The sequence below is a fragment of the Rattus rattus genome, chromosome 5 (assembly GCF_011064425.1).
Source record: "Rattus rattus isolate New Zealand chromosome 5, Rrattus_CSIRO_v1, whole genome shotgun sequence".
In the NCBI taxonomy this organism is placed as follows: Eukaryota; Metazoa; Chordata; class Mammalia; order Rodentia; family Muridae; genus Rattus; species Rattus rattus.
In genome coordinates this window covers 137,486,517-137,507,362 of record NC_046158.1, presented here as the reverse complement: position 1 = coordinate 137,507,362, position 20,846 = coordinate 137,486,517, and the positions used below count along the sequence as shown (strand labels likewise).

At 50.8% G+C, this 20,846-nt stretch overlaps 1 protein-coding gene across 1 annotated transcript in view; it reads left to right on the top strand.

The window, feature by feature from the left end:
• Positions 1-16,133: 16,133 nt before the first annotated feature.
• The window catches only part of Tgm2 (transglutaminase 2), a 29,593-nt gene continuing 24,880 nt past the window's right edge, over positions 16,134-20,846 (top strand). Inside the window, exons 1-2 of the mRNA XM_032904644.1 lie at positions 16,134-16,250; positions 19,457-19,636. Of these exons, the coding sequence (XP_032760535.1) occupies positions 16,241-16,250; positions 19,457-19,636 (190 nt within the window). The 5' untranslated portion in view covers positions 16,134-16,240. The remainder of the gene's footprint in view (positions 16,251-19,456; positions 19,637-20,846) is intronic.

Below are 20,846 nucleotides of genomic sequence, written 5' to 3'. Positions count from 1 at the left end.
ATCATGGAAAGACCTGGAGAAGTCCCTGAGCCTTTAGGATTGACTTTCTAGAGAAGACATCATCCCTGTTGACAACCCAGAATGTTCAGGAATGTGTGTCTTGGTTTTAGTCTGGGGATTGGAGATACTGCTGGAACCCCAAAACCATTTCAAGTTAGGACCCGGCTATGAAAAGGTGAAGCATGAGGAGGTTACGTCTGTCTTCCTTTGTCTTTACATGTCAGCCAAGCACTCACCTGCTTGTTTCCTGAGACAGGGTCTTAGTATGAGCTCTAACTGCACTCACCCGTGGGGCAACAATCACCATGATTCTGCCTCCCAGTTGCTGGGATTTATATGACCATCCCAGACAAATCTATTTTAAGATTTAATTTATGTGTATGTAGACCCATCTCTCTGTCTGTCTGTCTCTCTGTCTGTGTCTATCTCTGTCTCTGTTTCTGTCTCTGTTTGTCTCTGTCTCTTTGTCTCCCTGTCTCTATGTCTCTCTCTGTCTCTCTGTCTCTCTCTCTCTGTCTCTCTTTATGTGTGTGTATGTGTGTGTGTGTCTGTCTGTCTGTCTGTATGTATGTATGTATGTATGTATGTATGTATCCATCTCTGTCTCTATCTCCTTTCAGGTTCCCACAAGTGTATTTTAATAGGCAACCTAGTCGATCTCCCACCCCTAGCTGCAAAGGAGTCTGGGAAATGCCACCTTTCTCCTTCCAGACTCTGCATACCAGAAAGCACACAGAAAGAGGTTGAAATGGACACTGAATGAAGAGTCGCCCTACCGTTTGAGCCCACAGTGGCAGGATGCCTTTATTTCCAGTAATGAAAACAGAGGGAAACAGCTTGAGTGCACAGTAGAAGAGGACGGATAAAAATGAGTGCATTTATCCAGTAAGATTCTAGGCCACCAATACACACCCTGCAGAAACCCAAGTGGCTTGAGCAGCATTAGACTGATCAAAAGGAGGCAGGTGGCAACCACATTGGCGTGGCAACCTTCACAAGAGTAGTCACTGTGTCCTTCTTGTCCACCACCCAACACATCCTTGGCACAGAGGAGGCTCTCAAGACCCAGATCTTGAATGATGGTGTGATTCTGTTTTTAGGAATGCAATGCATAGCTATGCAAGTCTACGACTGTTTGGCTGTAATAGAGCAAGGCCAGAGAGATACAACAAATGTCAACAGTTGCTCTCCGCTGGTGATTTTCAGTGACTTTCCCTCTCCTTTTTTGGCTCTTTGAACTTTGTAAATGTCAAACAGTGAGCAGGCATCAATATCAATTAGAGAGAGCACAGATGTTCTGGAAGAGCCTCAGAGGGAAAACACGCTGAGCTCACTGCTCTGTCTCTCGTAGGGCTGGCCAAGCTGGGCCCACAGTGGGTACTGCTCCGGGCTTGCTAAGCAACAGTGTGAGTCTCAGTCAGCCTTGGTGGGAGGAGGAGAGGTTCCTGTGTCTCTCTCTGAGAGCCTGAGGGGAACTGAGCTTCCGGAGTGAGCCTAACTCTTCTGGCACCCACAGTTCTCTGAGCACCAGAGCCTGGAGACCCTTCGACAGGGTCATTCAATACTGCTGAGGCTGGCTCAGGTTACACTCATGCTCTGTGAGTACAGAATCAATGACTCCATCCATTTATACAACAACCCGGATACCCATCAGGGCCCTGGGCCTCTGTACCAGCTCCCAAATCAGAACTGACATTAAAGCTCTCAGTTGTAGTTAGGGACAGAGGTTTTCTGGAGATGGAAGGGCAGGGGGAAAGCCTATCGTTCCTCAGGGCTGTCTTGCATATCACCTTGGAGACCTTCAGGGAGGTGAGCTTATTATGGGCTAGAGGAGGGGGAGGTCTAGATGTGATGGGGCAACTTATGTGCCTCAGTTTCCCCACCTTTGCCAACAGCCAGCTGGGTAGACAGGACTTCTAGTGGCAGCTGCCCTCTTCCTTCTTGGTGCCCTCGTAAGTTGGGAGGAGGTCAAGAGTGTCCAACTGTTGTCTTCAGTCCTGTGGCGTCTCTCACACCCATCAGGAAGGCAGGAAACTGAGGCTCCAGAGGGACAACAACACAGCCAGGAGCACACACTGGGAAAGAAATGTCTACAAAGTGGATCCCTGTCCCCACCAGTGTCTTCTGAGAATCCAGGGCAGGACCAAATGGAAGAGATGGGAACGGTGTTACCAAAGGCCCAGGTTAGCCTCATCCTCAACCTCTGTCCCCCTCCCCTGACAGGTGAGGGGGCTGCTGTCCTGTGGGTACCACTGCTGCCTCAGTGCATTCAATGAAAGGGCCCAGGGCTGTTGGCATCACAAAATCCAATTCTAAAAGCCCGAAGCTAATGAGTCCATTGTCATTATCTCCAAACACACCACTCCTGTCTCCGAAATAATTGGCTCTTTGTAGGTCAACCCCAAGCCTGGTGTACTTGGCTATCTCTGTCTCATTCGTTCATTCATTCATTCATTCATTCATTCATTCATTCCCTCCATGGGCCCTGAAACTCCCGTCACGTGTTTCTCCACACCTCCTCACCCCTCTGACTTGGTCCCGGGTGCACACCCAGGTCTCTTGGTTGGAAACGCCACGCTTTGCCATATCTGCCCAACTCACACTGCAACGTTCAGACTGTCGCCTCCTTCGGGGAGCCCATCCTGATCTTCCGGACAGCCCCTCGAGTCTCAAACTTTCCCCTCCAGAACTCTGAGCACAGGTTGTGAACCACCAGCACGGTGAGCACCCTGGAATCTGCCTGTTTACCCCACAGAGACAAGAGTTCCTCAACAAAACTCTGTTTCCAGATCAGGATATACGAGGGGCTCAGGGAGTGTCTGGAAATTATTCTGTCAGTAAGTCCATCTCCAGAACAACCCACAGCTCTGCCTCTACATGTTTAGGGGTCTCTGACGATGGGAGCTATCACTGGCTAGCCTGGGGTGTGACACAGGAGTAGAGAGCTTGCCCAGCAGCATAGTTCGCCAGAGTTCTATCCTTAGCACCAGAAAAGAATGAAGAGGAGGGGGAAGAGGAAGGGGAGGAGGGAGGAGGAGAAGGAACAGGCCAGGGCGAGTGGGAGGGGAAGGGGACTGAACTAGCTACTTCTGAGGTCATGACCTTATGACATTTGTCTTCTGTCTGTCTTCCCACGGCTGTGACCAGCCCGGCCCAGCCAAGCTGTCAGCTACTTCGACTAAAGAGGAAACAGAAAAAGTGAAACTGACTCAAAGGCCACACAGCACCTCACACATGGGGCCAGATCTCCACTGTGGAGTCCCCTCTCTCCAAGCTTCCTGCAGATAAGGCACAAAGTTGGAGAAGTGTGTCTGTCTGTCCTGTCTAGACAGAGGGAAGAGCCAATGTAAAAGTTATGAGACAACTCTGCCAGAGCTAAGGGAGCAGGGACAGCCCTGGGAGAGGAAGTCCAAGGACAATGACCATGACGGGCAGGTCCTATAGTGTGAGGTAGCCAAAAGCGGATATCTAACCAGCCCGAGTGGCATCAGTGACAGGCCAAAGTGTGATGTCATAAAGTCCAATATTGTGAGACAAGTGAGTTTATTGGCTTTCTTACAGAACATAGGTGAGGAATTGCTTACAGAAGGATGGGTAACCCCAAACAATTGCATCGCCGCCAAGTCCCACCCCTACCCAAGTCACCAGCTCTAGCCCCATTACCACAGACCTGGCCACCACTGCGTTGTTCTGTTCTAGTTGCCATGGCTACTGGGCAAAGTCCAAGAATGGCATCTTGTCATGGCCAGAGGAAAAGGCGCCATGTAAAAAGAGACACATGAACACTTCAGCTTAAGTGAAATGGAGAGGAGCCATTGCCAGCTCTGGAGCAGGGGCACTGTGTAAACTGACTTAGGTTTTAAAGCATTGTTCTAGTTTGCTTTGGTGCTGATGAAACATTCTGATCAAAGGCAACTTGGGGCAGGGAAGGTTTTCGTTTATCTTACAATTCTAGGCCGCAGTTCATCTTTGAGGGAGTCAAGGCATGAACCTGAAGGCAGGCATGTTTGCTATGCCATGCATGGAGCATTATCTATGAGTGGGGAACTCACAGTTAAGGAAGCCCGGGAGAAACCTGGAGGCATGCTGGTTCCTTCAAAGGCTCATGCTTAACTTGCTTTCTTATACAGCCAAGGACCCCCTGCCTAGGGAATGGTGTCACCCACAGTGGGCTGGGCCCTCCAACATCAATTAACTATCAAAACAATCGTCTAAAGAGGTGCTCAAATGTCAATATGACCTGAGCAATTCCTCAGTGAGAACACTTCTCAGGAAATCTAGGCTGTGTTGAGTTAATGTTTAAATCTAACAGGCAAGAGGTCTTTCTGACTACTATGTGGAAGGAACACAGACTAGGGATAGGGGACAAGGGAGGAGGAGAGATCCAGTCCAGGTGGAAGGTACTAGGACTGGGGTTGGCCTTATATAAGAAGCAAGAGTATGGAAACCAGGGAACCCTAGTCCTGAGCAAATGCCTCAGTTGTTCCATGTGTAAGAGGGTGGACCATGGTAGTCATTAAGCTGCTGTTCCAGGCCTCCTGTGGGCTTGGTGAGGAGGGCTGATGACAATTAAAATCATGAGGGACAGTCTTAGGGACAGTCTCAGCTGAGCCAGAAAGGTTCTCCAAGAATGGGGGATGGCTGGCCTTGGGTACTCTGGAAAGAATGGACAGGGATGAGAGGTGACACTTTGTGTTCACTTGGAGATGGGCAGAGAGGTGTAGCTGATGCAGGATGTGTGGGATCCACAGGGATGGAGCTAGCACAGGTGTGAACTCGGCACACAGATCCAGGACCCAGCACAGGTGTGAACCCAGCCCACAGATCCAGGATCCAGGACAAGTGTGAACCAGCCCACAGATCCAGGACCCAGCACAAGTGTGAACCAGACCACAGGTCCAGGACCCAGCACAAGTGTGAACCAGACCACAGGTCCAGGACCCAGCACAGGTGTGAACCCAGCCCACAGATCCAGGATCCAGGACAAGTGTGAACCAGACCACAGATCCAGGACCCAGCACAGGTGTGAACTCAGCCCACAGATCCAGGACCCAGCACAGGTGTGAACCCAGCCCACAGATCCAGGATCCAGGACAGTCTGAACCAGACCACAGATCCAGGACCCAGTACAGGTGTGAACAGACCACAGATCCAGGACCCAGCACAAGTGTGAACCAGACCACAGGTCCAGGACCCAGCACAAGTGTGAACCAGACCACAGATCCAGGACCCAGCACAAGTGTGAATCCAGCCCACAGATCCAGGATCCAGCACAAGTGTGAACAGACCACAGATCTAGGACCCAGCACAGGTGTGAACCAGACCACAAATCCAGGAACCAGCACATGTGTGAATCCAGCCCACAGATCCAGGACTCAGCGCAAGTGTGAACCAGACCACAGATCCAGGACCCAGCACAAGTGTGAACCCAGTCTACAGATTCAGGACCCAGCATGAGTGTGAATCAGTCCAGGCCATCAAACCCCACCAGAAGCCACAGGGAGGTGCCGTGCTCTCCTCACCCTCAGTCTCCTCTATGAACCCAGGGCAATGGTGCCATTATGCAGAGAACTTTCCTGATAATAACCGTGTGGGATCAGGTGAAGGTGGAAAGAAGCAAGAACTAGTGATGGACTAGGAGGAGGGGAGAGCCTGCATAGGGGTGGCCACCCAGGCATTAGTATGCCCACCTCCTCGTCCAGCCATATCTACTGTGCGACAAACTGACCCTGGGAAGTGACAGGGTTAATCGAATCAGTTTCCAGATTGTGCAGAGACATTCGCTTTATTTTAAAAGGTTGGGGGGAAAAGCCTGTCAGGTCTCATTTAGAAACTCTAACATTCTGAAAACGTTGGCCAAGAGAGGGGGCTGTGCCCACTGGAAGAATCCTCTAACGGAATGATGCTAATCCAAGATGACAGCAGTATCTCTCTTTTTAAACCAAAAAGGCAGACAGTGCAAATTGCTCTTTTGGGATTGATGGCCTGGGACGCTAACTCAGTAGGGCGCCCTGCAGCTCCAACCCCCTAGAATCAGTAAAGAGGCAGATGATGACACCCCCACTGTAACCCGCACCCCTGTCACAGCAAACAGCAAACATGGCCGGACGTGGAACCATCAGAAATGCATTGTTTGTTCCCATTTAATCTTGTCACAAATGGGAAACAGAGGTCCCGAGAAAGGATGCGCAAAATTCCCTTCAGCCAATGGGAAGTCCCAGGACATTCCGTGCCTCCTCCATTAGTGAGGGGCTGGCCTACCGCCAAGGCCTGGGTTCCTGACACTTTACCTTGCAAGGAAGTCCTCAGGTTCCGTGTGGGTCCAGGAGCATACTGTGTGGAGTTCCTGAGTCCTGGCGACAGGATCATTAAAGGGGAAAGGGGTTCATGGAAGTCACCACCACACTAGACAAGGAGACATCTGAGAGTGTCCATGCAGTTTTTAACTGGGTGACAGCCCCCGAGGCAGATGGAGGAACATAAGGACAGCTTCAGACATTTACTAGAGAGTGAAGACACGGGTCCTTGCAGAGCAGTACCTGGAGGCTTACAGCATTGCCTAGGGCAATGACAATCTGACACCAGTCACAGGTTCACGCTGAAATAAATTATGGGACGTTCCTGACACGGAATACTACTTGGTAGTAAAAAGGAACAGGTGAGGTCTGCAGCAGCATGGAAGAATCCACCATGCTAGTCTAAGTAATTTACCCAGGATTCCACCCATATGGCATTACAGAAACAGTGAAACAAGAGATCCAATAGCCAAGTTGGGCCTGCAAGCTCAGGCTTGTCACATCGAGGACTCAGGAGGAGCTAAGACAGGAGGACTGCAAACTTAAGGCATGTCTGGGATAAAGCGTGAGTTCAAGGCCAGCTTGGACTCCTTGGTGAGGCCCTGTCTTAAAAGGATTTTTTTTTTTTTTAATTAATAGTAGGGCTGAAGCTCAGGGGTAGCCCTGGCCTAGCATGACAGAGGTCCCCGATTCCCCCCATCAGGGGTTGCCGGGCACAGAGAGGAAGTAGCTTGTCAAAGAACCTGGGGCAAATTGGAGGGCACCAGAAACTGTTTAAAATCTAGATCATGACTGCGAATTAGCACTATGAGGGAGTCATATCTGACCTGAGTGAACTGTGCTATATGGAATCAGGATGGGTGGGCTGCGTGTGAATTATAATTATAATATAATTCAGAATCAGACAAAGCTAGAAAGGCCAAGCTTGAGGAAAGGCCGGAACTGAAGCCACTAGGAATGGACCAGCAACCTCCAACCCTTAGTGGTGGCTCTGGGTGTAAAGTCCCAAAGTCCCAGGAGAGTATCCGATTGGCTGCGTTTGCCCTTCAGGCCCGCTCTTAGCCAGGATTGGATAAGACCCCTTGATTGACAGTCTCAAGAGCTTGTAGGAAGAGACCATTATCCAGCCGCTAGACACTGGGCCCGCTGTGTCTATAGAGGGTGCTATCAATTTAGAAGCTCATACTTGCTGGGGAGCTCTGATCCAGCCGATGGAGGTTAACACCCAGGTGTTAACCGGATCTCCCAACCCCGGGATGACATCCAGTCTCGGTGTGTCTCACGGATGGCTGCCACAAGTCCTCAGGAAGCTCAGGATACAGGCGGGGGACAGTGCAGTGACTGTGTTTGAATTAGATGGACAACCTCAGCTGGGGCCCTAGAGGCTCATTTGTTTCCATGAAAGAAAGAGCTCTTGGCTCCGAATGACGGAACTGGGTGTGTCTTGCAGACACAGCCCTGAGTCAGAGGGAAGGATGAGGAACTGAGCAACCTTGCAGAACGCGGGCGGAGGACCCCAGCATCACAGACAGACCCTCTGGGCCTTGGGAGCTTGGGTAGTCACCTATGCCCTTACTCAGCTGACCGTCTGTTATATCCCAGCAGTGTTGACTGCGGTCCCTCGTCTTTTCTGTGCTCTGTGACCTTGGCCCGTTCGCTTTCCCCCTCTGAACCTTGCTTTATAGAAAGCGACCTTTTTCAAGCTCTTTTGGGACTTGAGACTGAGGAGGAGAAGTTGTTCAGCAGCAAGCATCTTTAATTCCAGTCCCTACCCCCACCCCCACCCACCCCCACACCCCCACCCACACCATCACCCCCACCCCGGAAGGCAGAGGAAGGCAGATCTCTCAGAGTGCAGGGGCCAACCTGCTCTACATAATGAGTTCTAGGCCAGCACAGCGAGACTCTATTTTTTTTTTTTTTTAAGACACAATAAACAGGGATGTGAGGTGTACAGCGTGCAGTCAGGAAACCGCAGGCTTCAGATGTGGAGGCCCCTGAATCTTCTTTCTTCCCAGTCCCGTTTGTGGTTTTGGTGGGGATATGATGTCAATATTCACAGAAGTATTTTCTGGTTGACTGTGGGTGTGTGTGGGGGCATGTCCCTTCTCTTTTCTCTGTACTTTGTCCACCCGCGTTACCAGCACTCCTCTCTTCTGGAGAATCCTTGCGTTTCCGTGAAAGCTCCATTCTGCCAGCGCAGGTCATTCATCCCTAAATTAACCTTCTCCTAAGTGAGGCGGAAGATAGTTTCTCCACTTAAAAATGTTGCCTCCTCCCAGGGAACACTGAAACCTTTAAGCGCACCAACCCACCCCCAGCTGGGACCGGCGCCCCTCCCAGGACTGCGGGCAGCTCAGGCTGGATTTTTCCAACCCCTCCTCTTCGTGTTTACATTCAACACAGTGAGCACATGTTTACTGTCTGTCCCCACTCGACAGGGCTGGTCCGTAGAGCCCCCACCCCCGCCCTGCAAATTGCTCTCTTTGCTCAACACTAAGACTCAGAATTCCTTTGGGCTCAACACAGAGAACGAGCTACTCCTGCCTTTTTTTTTTAAAAACCAAGGAGGGATTTAATTCGGGACCAAGCTAGCCTTGTGCTCTGCCACTGAGACACACTCCTAGCTCTGTTTCTGCTTTAAAAAAAAAAAAAAATCTTAAAAAAAAGTGTGTTTGTGTGTGCATGCATGCATGCGTGTGTGTGCCCGTGCATGTTCTTATTAGTCTGAATGTGTGCAAATGCAAGTTCACACAAGGTCTACATGAAATTGCTTGCTCTCCACCTCCCTGTCTGTCTGTCTGTCTGTCTAGATACTGGAGAGATGGCTCTGTAGTCAAGAGCACTGGCTGCTCTTGCAGAGGATCTGGAGCAGCTCACAACTGCATCTAACTCCAGTTCCAGGGGGATCTGAAGCCCTCTTCTGACCTCCAAAGGCACCAGACTCATACATGGTACATATATGCACACAAGCAAAACATCTGAAAACAGAAAACAAAGATAAATACTTTTTTTTTTTTTTGGTTCTTTTTTTCGGAGCTGGGGACCGAACCCAGGGCCTTGCGCTTCCTAGGCAAGCGCTCTACCACTGAGCTAAATCCCCAACCCCATAAATACATCTTTTTGAAAATGTCATACAAACCCATCCTGAGTTTTTCCGCCCCCTTTCTCACTCTTTCTCTCTCTCACCAGCTCTTTCTCCTCATAAAACCCTTGCTTTCTTAACAAGTACTCCCCCCTTGATCCTCTTAATTTCATTGGGTTTCCCTCATGACCATGAGTGGGAAGCTGGAATGATGGCGACTTGGGAAAACAACAACCCCATCCCCAACCAAGTCCTGTCCCTTGTCCCTAGTCGGGTCTTATTCAGCTCCTCCCTCCTACATGATGCAATGTCTGCCTTTGTATTTTGAGACAGGGTCTCTCACTGAACCTGAAGTGTATGGCTAGACTGACTGACCAATGAGCTTCAGGGTTCAACTTTCAGTTCCATCCCAACCTGAGTGTTGGGATTATAGGCACACCGCTGTGCTCAGTTTTATACAGGTTCTGGGGATCCGAACGGAGGTCCTCAACCTAGGTTGGTAAAACTTTACTGACTAAGCTATCTCCTTGCCACTCCCCTCCCCCTTCTTTTAGTTGACAAAGTTTCTCGGGCATGGCTAATTTATCAAAGCCCTCTCAGGCGTTTAGGGCGTGACTAGTGTTTTACATAGCATTCAATGCTGTGCAAAGTGAGTTTCAAGCTCTTTCCCAGGTCTGGGTCTGGGGAGGTAGGGTGGGTGATACAGGAGCAGTTTTAGGACATCAACAGAGATAAAGGCCCTTGCACCCAAGACTCACAACCTGAGTTCAGTCCTCAGAACCTATAGTGTGAAGAAGAGAACTGACTCCCACAAGTTGTCCCCTGACCTCCGTGTGTGTGTGTGTGTGTGTGTGTGTGTGTGTGTGTGTGTGTGCTCTCGTGAGTGCTGTGGCCCTGGCGTGTCCTCACACATACACAAATAAAGAAATAAATGTGCTGTCAGGGGAACTGCACATTTCAGGTGTGAGATCGGCCACTTGCTGCTGGTTAGATGTTGTGCTTCCTCTGCCTGCGGGTCCGTGTTTGTAGAGGCTTCTGAACTTAGCCCTGCTTTCTTCTTTTGTTTTTAAAGCGCCCACACTATCCCTTCACGTCCTGTCATTACATATATATCATTAGCTACAAATCACACGCCAGAAAACTGTCATCCGTTTAAAGTGGTTTTGGCAGATTCGCGGGTTTGGGCAGCCACCACGACGCTCTAATTTTTATAATACTTTCTTTACATGCCCAAAGAAATCCCTCGTCATTACCACCCATTCCGTGGCTTTTGGTGGCCAAGATCCACTCCGTCTCCAAGGATCTGCCTATCCTGGCATCACAGAAGCAAAGCTCTGTGGCACCAGCTTGGGCAGGGGTGGCTGGTTCTTGACGCCCACATGCAATCCTGAAGCTCCTAGGGTGAATCAGTATCCGTTTCCCCCCTAGTAAACAACCTCCTTCTGCGAGAGTTCAAGGCCTACCAAGTGTGATGTTAGACTCACAGAGAGTTCTGTCTTGTCGTAGCTGCCCACTTCGCAGAGGAGGAAACCAAGACTGGGAGTAGTATTGTTGAGATCAGATGCAAGTTGTGAGGCCATGAGGAGGGATGATTTTAGTCTGTCACTGGCTGGAAACAGTATGTCTTCAAAGCTAACAGCTGTGAAGGTGACCTCCATAAGAGATAAAGGAGACATTCCCCTTTCTGGTGATACCTCAGGCATGGTTATTAAAATACCTCATGAACGATCCAAGATGCACAGTGACCTTACCACACTGCTTTCTGCAAGGCCACGTGCTTCTATGATTCTCACAGGCATGGTGATAACTCTGTTGGTAATTTTAAAGTATCTTTTCTTGCTTGTTTTTTTTTTTTTTTTTTTTTTGAGACAGGTTTTTATGTAGCCCAGGCTAGTCATCAGTTTCTTCATGCAGGTATACTTAAGATATTCAGATACATACAAATGCTTTTGTGTGTTTGTTTTTTGTTTTTCAAGACAGGGTTCCTGTCTTGAACTAGAACCTGGCTGTCCCAGAACTTATTTTTTTAGAGGCTGGGTTCAAACTCACAGAAATCCATCTCCCTCTGCCTCCTGAGTGCCGAGATTAAAGGCATGTGCCATCATGCCCTGTGATGCTTCTCTATCTTAAAGGATATTTTTATTTTATGTGTTTGGGTGGTTTGCCTGCGTGTATATGTACCATATGTATGCAGTACCTGTGGAAGCCACAAGAGGGGGCTGGGGCCCCTGGAAGTGGAGTTACAGATGCTGAGTGGCTTTGTGGGTGCTGGGAACTGAACTCAGGACCTTTGTAAGAGCAGTAAGCTCCCTTACTCGCTGAGGCATCTCTCTAGCTCCCCAGTCCTTTTCTTAATAAACCCCAACTCAGTCTCATCCTGGTTGGTCCTGGGAATTCTTTGCTGTGTAAGCCAAGATCCAAGCAGCACCTGAGTAGACTTCCTGGGAGGAAATCCTGCTGGCAGTATTGTGTTGCCTCCTGTGACACATCACAACAAGACACCCAAGATCACAACAGAAAGTAGCTGGCAAAGCTCAACTTGAACCTAGGTCTGTCAAGTCTTTGGCCTATGTCCTGTCATTGGGCTGTGACACTGCTAACAGTAGGCTTAAAAGGGTCTGTAGCCTATTACTGATAATTGTCATTTGAAATCTGAAATCACCTGGGAGATGGACCTCTGGGCATGCCTGTGTGGTATTACCTTGAAAGTCATCATTATCTATTGATATGGGAAGATCTGCCCACTGTGGGCAGCACCATTCCTTAGTTAGGACTCTGTAGTGGATGGAGCAGGGTTGCTTCTCCTCCTCCTCCTCCTCCTCCTCCTCCTCCTCCTCCTCCTCCTCCTCCTCCTCCTCCTCCTCCTCCTCCTCCTCCTCCCCCCTCCTCCTTCTGCCTCTCCTTCCTTTTTTTTTCTCAATTGTAGATGCAGTGTGGTCAGCGGCTTCAAACCACTGATCCCCATACTTCTCCAAAATGAAGGACCATAATCTTGAACTGTGAGCTGAAGTAACCCCTTCCCTTTTAAGTTGCTCTTGTCAGGTGATTTTATCACAGGGACAGAAGAAAAGCTAAGACAGGAAGGCTAGAAAGACATCTCAGCTGTTACTGTAGCAAGCGTGAGGAACCGAACGTTGATACCAGAATCCACACAAAAGCCGGGTACCACAGTACACACCTGTATGCAACTCCAGTGCTGGTTGGCTGGACAAGCAGAGTACGTTCGACATTGACCTCTGGATGGAGTGCTGCTGGCCTTCCAGTCAGAGCACCACCGTTCTCCACCCTTCAGCTCCCCTGCAGCCTGGATATGCCATCCTCCCCAAAGATGAGCAGGGTCTAGACTACCCCTTGACATTTCCACCCGTCCCCTGTGCTAATGGCCCCACCCCACCCATCATCTCAGCCCAGGGGAGTGGCCCAGCTATCTTGGGTCCCTCACACCAGATACTGCTCATCCCTGTTAGTCACAATCAGTAGAAGAGGGAAGGCCTAATACCCCAGCCCTGTCCCACCCTTGGCTCCTCTCCCCTCCCTTTCATGCAACTCAGAGTCAGCTCTGGCCCAGGGACCTTTGCCCTATGGGAATGGACAATGTCTGGGAGCCCAGTCATGCTGTGTGACTCTAGTTTGCTCAACCTCTGAGTCTAATCTTCCCCTTCTTCCTTTCCCTCCTTGTTATTTTTCCCTTTCTAACTCACCCCTTTTTATTTTATTTTTTTCTATAATGTCAAAGACATTTTGGGCGCCCAAAGTCTATGACAGATCACAGGTCAGATACATCAGCCACAGCCCAGAGGACCTCCCTTGCTGAGAGTAGACTGGACTGACACAGGCCCCTGAGGGGCTCCCCTATGGCTGGTAGAGGCAGACCTGACCTGAGTCAACACAAACCTTTTATCTGACGCACTTCTATGTAACATTAGGCCGTCACTTTACCTCTTGCCTCTCTTACATCACTGAACACATGACAAAACTCATGTAGTGAAGCGTCAATGGAATTCAGGCCATAAATGGAGTATTCGAGTGTCCAAGGCTCACCTTTGTCGCTACTGAGACACAAGCCTCCTGTTGGATGAGACCCAATACTGAGGCTATAGGATTCATGAGACCCAGTACTGAGGCTATAGGATTCAACGCCTTGGCTCAGGCATACAGAGTCCTTGGGAGACAGCGAGCCCTTTGGAGCTCCCAGTAAACAGTGTTCAGCATTTGGGACCTTCTTCCAATCCCTGGGGAGCCCCACTTTGTGAGGAGATACCAGACCCTTTGCAGACATCTTCATAAGGAAGTTTCTGGTGATGTTTTACTATGTAACCAACACCGGGTAAACAATAGCTAATTCCCTCAGCTGAAGATGTATCCATTCTACAGAGGGGAGAACCAGAGCTCAGAGAGGTCTAACGGCTTGAGGGTGCTCCCACAACAATAGTGAGCTCCGTACTCTTCCTGATCCAACAGCTGCACAGTCCGTTCCCAGAAAGTATGGCAAAAGGCTCTCCACACAGTGCTCTCCAGGGACCTGCAACCCTTGACCACCTTCTCTGCCGCCAAAGCACTTCTGAGACTTTCTTTTTTAATTTTAAAAATAATTTATTTTTATGTGCATTGGTATTTTGCTTGCATGTAGCTCTCTCTCTCTCTCTCTCTCTCTCTCTCTCTCTCTCTCTCTCTCTCTCTCGTTACAGTTGTGACCCTCCATGTGGGATCTGGGTGTTGGCTCACAACATGTGAGATTCCATGGGGGGACTGGGAATTGAACCCTGGTCCTCTGGAAGAGCAACCAGTCCCCCCAACCACTAAGCCATCTCTCCAGCCCCCATTCTGTGTCTTATCTGCCCCTGTGAGGTATAACACAGCAGGGCCTCACAGACTTCCTCAATAGAAAACTGAAAACTGAAGTCAGAGTCAGGCAAGGGACCCAAGTCACAGGACTGGGAACCAAGTCTGCCACCTTACTTAAGTCAACAGACCCAGCCTAGTATTGCTTAAGGCCCCAAGCCACCGCCCAGCTGGCTACGGTTCTGTAGAAAGAGACAGAAAAAGGATACAGGGCTGACCACTGGGTGAGGTGGGCAAGTCTGAGTTTCATGCTGAGTCCCTCACAGGAACCCCAAATAACTGGTGGGACACCCCCACCATCTGCTCAGTGAATCACAGCTTGCTAACGCCTGTGCTGGTTCCATCAAGGTCTGACTGCACCAGGACCTCTCAACTCATGCACAGTGACCCAGTGCATGCCTCCACTATACGGTTAAGGGAGGCCCAAGGCACACCATTGTTGGGGAACCCAGACAGGCCTCTAAGGAGTCCTGCCATCATAAAAATAGGGACACAGTGGTAGCAAGAGTGGCAGGCCTCCACATCAGCCCTAAAGGGGCTGGCTGTGGGCCCTATGGTAGTCGTAGCAAGGGGCCAGACAACTTCATAGCATACCTGTGCTCTGAAGCACTCAGGGTGAAGACAAAGGTGGAAAGAATGCATCCTCCTCAGATGGGAAAGGTCAGCAGAGTCATCTCTAACCTTCTCTGACAGAGCTGACACCCTTAGGCCAGCCTGGGCTCAAGAGTCCCTAGGTGTTAACCACTTTGACTATGCCCGACTCAAACTTGTGAGGAATGAGTTCTTGTCCTTGTTCCTGGCAGGATGGAATGGAGGCCCCCAGTACCTCCCTGAGTCGCTAGCTATCAGGGACCCCACGGTCCCCAAGGACTGAATGGGCTTGTCCTGGCACCCTGAGTCACACTCAAATAGAGCCTCAGGGTGTCCTCTCAGGTCAAGGCGGCCAGTCATGCAAAGTATCCCAGAGAAAGGGCTAAGGGAATCTGCAGGCCTATGCCCTTTCAGGAAGTCCCCCATGCAGTCTACATGGTGGTATAGAAGCAGATCGAGTTGCCATCAGAGAAGCCAGGATGAGAGTTGGTCCGTGGGAAGGGTGGGGGGCGTGGTCCCTGGGCTCTTCCTGCTGTATCCACAGTGAGCTAACTACAAAGAAGGGGAGCGTGGGGAGGGGGGTGGGAAAAGGGATAGGTGAGTGGATGCGAGCACAATGGATGGGTGGGGGATTATCAGAATGAGTAGCTGGGTGGTACAGGAAGGCTGGGTGGGTATCTGTGGGTGTCTGCATGCCAGTACCTGTGCCCCTGTCTGCAAGAGTCTATAAGCTCCCACATCCAGATACCTACATATTTGAGGGTTATATGGGGCTTAGTAGGAACCCAGCCCCATGTCTGGCTATGTCTAACTCCTGGCTCTCCAGGCTTGCAATGTGACTTAATGAGGGATGTTGATTTAATTATCGTGTATCCAAAATTGTCAGTTGATTCCATGAGACTGTGGGTGGATCTCTATGTCTTTCTGCTTGGTTTTGTGTGTGTGTGTGTGTGTGTGTGTGTGTGTGTGTGTGTGTGTGTGTTCGTTCCATGTGCATGTGTGTATGGTGTGTGTGCATGCAGTATGTATAGATATGGTATACGTGTGTATTTATGACTGTGGTATGTATTCCATGTGTATCTGTGTAAGGTACATTCATGGATGTGTGTGGAGAGGTGTGTGTTCTTGGCTACTGATTTGGTCTGTGGATCTTATCTACGTGTCTCCTGTTCGGTGGTCTTGGTCTGATCTGGGTGTTCATCGGGCGCTCCAGATGTCTGTTCCGAGGTTGCCCTGTGTCCAGCAGGGGGCGCTCCCGGCAACCTTAGTTCCCGGACCGACAACCCTGGAGTCCGCCCCGCCCCGCCCGGGCCCGCCCGGTCGCCCTGGGCTATAAGTTCGCGCCGCGAGGCTGTCCCGCAGCACCGCACTGGTGATCTGCGCCCGAGTCTCCCGCTGCGTCTGAGCTGTCGCCGCTAGCTTGGCCATGGCCGAGGGTGAGTGCCCGGGCCGCGGGGAGGTAGAGTCGGGAGCAGGCTGGGCTATCTCCAAGTCCCCAGAGCAGAGCGACAGGTGGGCCATTGGAAGGCACCTTGCTGGCCCTGAGTTGTTGGCCTCAGTTTGCCCCCACTTCAAGGCATAGCTGTTAATTCTGCCCTGGATAAGGTGAAAATGCTATCCCGAAGGTTTACTGGGAAGGGTGAGGTACTGTCTTCGTTCTCCCAATACTTAGTTAGCTGGGTCCGTGCTGCGTGCCAGGTACAGAGGAGCCACTCAGGGATGCTGACCGGAACGGGCACTTGGCTTTCCTCAGAGCCTGGAAAGAAGTACGACTTTCCTGGCTGATTCTGTGGTCTCAAATCGAAGTGACATTCCAGCATCTGGTGGAGCACCGCGGGAGCCAGGCCTGCCTGTTCTTTCAGGTCCTCTTGAGCCCTGGTGTTCTCCAAGTCCAGATCTTGACCACTTGTTGAAGTTCGGAGTTCCCTGCTCTAAGTTAGGGACAATTGCTCCAGCCTTGGTACAAGCACAGGGCTGAGCAGAGTGGAAAGGGTCCAGGGTCCTGTTCATTTCCTGCCTGCTTCCCTCCTGGAGGGTGTGCTCACATGTGTGCATCCGTGCATGGGCAGCACATGGAATCACATGGGCCAGGACTTCTACAATGGAGGAGGTTCCTATCACTGCCAGACCAGAATCCCAGCTAGCTATTAGGTCAAGTCCATTCAGGGATGGCATTTGCCTGCACTGTGACCTCAGGGAAGGAACTTGGGGCAAGAGAAGGGATGTGACAAGGGACCAGAAGCAAATAGGGAAATTCCAGAGTTAGCCCTGCTGTGAGACCTTGGGTCACTCCTTTATCTGAAATCTCAACAGGCCGTGTGATATGTCAGCCAAGGGTCTGCTTATCCCCAAGGCGGTTTCCCTTCCCTATCTCCAAAATCTGAGGGATCTCGGAGATACCAGGCTGCTTACTGTGTTGGGGTTTCCTCCAGCAAAGGCTGTTGAGTTCTGTGATTCTGAACCCTGGTTAATGCACCCTTCAGCCTGTGGGTGGGGCACTGCATCCTGCCTCCCCAGGCCAGGGGATGGTTGATGCCAGGGTTTCTAGAAAAATGGCCTCTTTCCTGCCTGAGCCTTCTGACATTGAAGATTTTGTGGGTCTGTCTGGCCTCCACTGCCGTGCTATCAACCTCTTTGCTGAGATGTCACTGGTCATTACCAGGGCAACCTACTGAGTCTTGGGAGGCACCTGCTATGGGACCAGGATCACAGACATTTCATTCGAGGTGGTTTCTGGAGAAGCCTTCTGCACCTCCAGGATGGTTTCCCACGATTTGGAAACCTTGCACAGCAGGAGGCCCAGCATCTAGGCTGGATGACTTTGGGCCCCAGTCCCCGCCCTGGGCCTCAGTCGGACCACATGTCCTGCACTGGCCACATCTCTGAGAGTGTTGTGCCTACTCTCCACAGAAGGACTCCCTAGTTCTGACCATGAGCCTCTTCAGACCCGGACCCCACGCCACCCCCACCTGTCACCCAGTGCTTGCCCAGGTCCTCAGCTCTTCCTGGAACTGAAAATAGAATTTCCACAGCACAAGGCTCTCTCCTGGGCTGGGGCCCGTCTTGACTTCATAGCACTCTCTGAGGTTCGAGGGTAGGAACACTTGCCTAGGATCACAAAAGCAACATAGGATGAAAACATAGGTCAAAATACTCCCAAACTGTCGTTTTAAAATCTTTTATTTTGGAGAATATTGGGCGACCGTAAACTAGGGAGGGAGAGCGTGATAAACTCCTCTGCCCTCGCTATCCACTTACTTTTGCCTCCCACCCTGTGCTGTTCTTGGGAAGAAAATCTCATGTCCTACCAGCTGTGAGCCTATCAACACATGCATCAAAAATAAGGATCCTCCTCGGAGACAAGTCAGCAGAATCCCCCAGCTCTCCTCTCTGTCACCAGTTCAATTCCCAGCAAGCTGCCTGTCCCCTGCTCACTGTACACGTTTAAAAATCATCTTGTGAGATGGGTCTTAAAAACAGCCATACATCACAATGGGCAGAACACCCTCCGCTTCCCATCACAGGGTCTCCTTTCAAACTTCTAGGGCTTTTTCCCTCTTGCATTTGATATGTGAAGGAAACCAGATTTTCCTGAAGGCCTCCCAGACTGAATTTTGTTAGCTGTGCCTGGTTCCGTCCTTTAGCCTGATCCTTAGTCTATGGTATTTCCAGGATGGTGGCTGTCTTCAGGCTGGAGAAAATGGAGTTTAAAGCCAGGCTGGGCTACATAGTAAGATCCTGCATGGAAAGGGGGAAGGAGGGGAAAGGAAGGGAAGGGAATAGGAGGGAAGAGAAGAGGAGGGCAGAGGAGGAGAGGAGAGGGGAGAAGAGGAGAGTAGGGGAGGGAGGAGCGGGAGAGGGGGGAAGGGAGGCGAGGGGAGGGGAAAGTTATTTGGTTCTGGTAGCAAGCGCTGAGTGCCTTCAGCAGATGCCAGCCCTGTGTAAATCAAAGTCAAACGCTCTTGATGGCTGTGACCCTGTGTGGTCTGTGCAGACCAGGAGTATGGGCATTAAGTGCCCTGCCATGCTTCACACACAGCAATTTATTTAAGGCTTGTCATGGCCCTCTAAGGTGGGTTCTGGAAACTGAGGCCCAAGAAACTTGAATCGCTGGGGATCACATGACTGGGTCATGGCAGAGGTCTCTCCCATTGCAAGCAGGAGCTTTTTTTTTTTTTTTTTTTTTTTTTTTTTTTTTGGTTCTTTTTTTGAGCTAGGGGAATAACCCAGGCCTTAGCTTCCTAGGCAAGTGCTCTGCCACTGAGCTAAATCCCCAACCCCGCAAGCAGGAGCTTATGATTAAAAGCCCTGTCAAGTTGGAGATTTAGCTCAGTGGTAGAGCGCTTGCCTAGCAAGTGAAAGGCCCTGGGTTCGGTCCCCAGCTCTGAAAAAACAAACAAACAAACAAACAAAAGCCCTGTCAATATTTAGCCTTGCCAGACCCCTGCAAGCCTGGGAAGCTGTGGGTTGAAACGGTGAGGGCTGTGCTTCTAGAGGGGAGAAAGTGTCACCAGGGTCTAAAGAATGTCACAGAGGGTACAGAGCCCCGCCTGCAGCAAGTAGGATTGTATCACCCAAGATCACCGTCCGCTGAGAGAGATGCCACAATGGCTTATGCCTGCCTCTGTCTCTGTCTCCGTAGAGCTGAACCTGGAGAGGTGCGATTTGGAGATACAGGCCAATGGCCGTGATCACCACACGGCCGACCTGTGCCAAGAGAAACTGGTGCTGCGGCGTGGCCAGCGCTTCCGGCTGACACTGTACTTCGAGGGCCGTGGCTATGAGGCCAGCGTGGACAGACTTACATTTGGTGCCGTGACCGGTGGGTACCTTTGATTCCCTCTGTGTCCTACTCCCGATAGGAACAGGACAGATGAGTTCCCACTTCCCTGAGTGACTCCCCTCATCCTGTGGGAATCTCAGCTGTCATTAGCCCCATTTCACAGATGAGAAACTGAGACTCAGAACCAAAGAGGGAGGGGCCACTTGAGGCTCTGCAAGCCCATGTGTACTGGGTTGCTGCTTCCCACAACTTCCTGCCTTGGAGTTTCATCAAGATCTTCCCTAATCTTTCCCATGACAAACAACTTTCCCATCTCTTCTAACCAGGGCTCCCAAGAGCCCACCAGGCCGCTGGGATCTGACCTCAACCAGCTCTGGGTGGTTTGGGAAAGTACAGTTGACTGGAGGTGAGGTGGACTGCTGACCTACTGTGTGACATTGAGTTAGTCACTTAGCCTCTCTGAGCCTGAGTTTCATCAGCAATTCACACTGGAGGCTTCAGTAAGAAGGCCCTGGAAATGTCCTGTAGGTATTGGTGGCTGTTGCTTGTGATATCACTCCAGGGGCTCCAGAGATGGGTGAAGGGGTGTTGGACCCTGTCCACCCTATTCCCAATCCCTTTGGTTTACTGTTCTAGGAAGTGGCCTTGAAAGCCAAATCAGTTGTCTAGCTTCTGGTAGGAACCACTCCCTCAGGGTCAGCAAGGGGCCACCTGGCTGGGATTCTGGCCCAGGGGTGTAAAAGGCCAGCTTTCTTTGGTCTTCAGGGGTAGAAAGACTGATAAGCAGGAGTTGCCGCCCCAGCCCAGCTGAGGCCCTTTCTATCTGAGGGACATTGATAAGCTTATCTTGGAGCCCACAGGCTGCCAGAATGTCCCCTCCATCCTCTCCTCCTCCCTCCTCATCCACAAAGGCAGGCACTACCCAGGGACACCCCACACCCTCACCTGTAGGCCCCTTTCTATCACTCCAAAAGTCCTCGCCAGTGTCTGGCCTTCCAGCCTCTGTGGAGTGGAAGGCTGCTAGTGTTTGATTGTGCAGGGCTGGATCATGCTTGGAAAGGTGGAGCAGTCCACATACCCACCCTGATGCCTCAGTGGGGAAGCAGGTGGGCTCCCATTTTTCAGACAGGGAGACTGAGGTAAGGTTGCTCAGATGGTAAAGTCACACACTCAGTGGGTCATACGGGTGGCTAGAGGCACAGCCGGCTTCAGTTCCTGACCCAGCTGTGAGTTGAGGCTCTCTGTCACT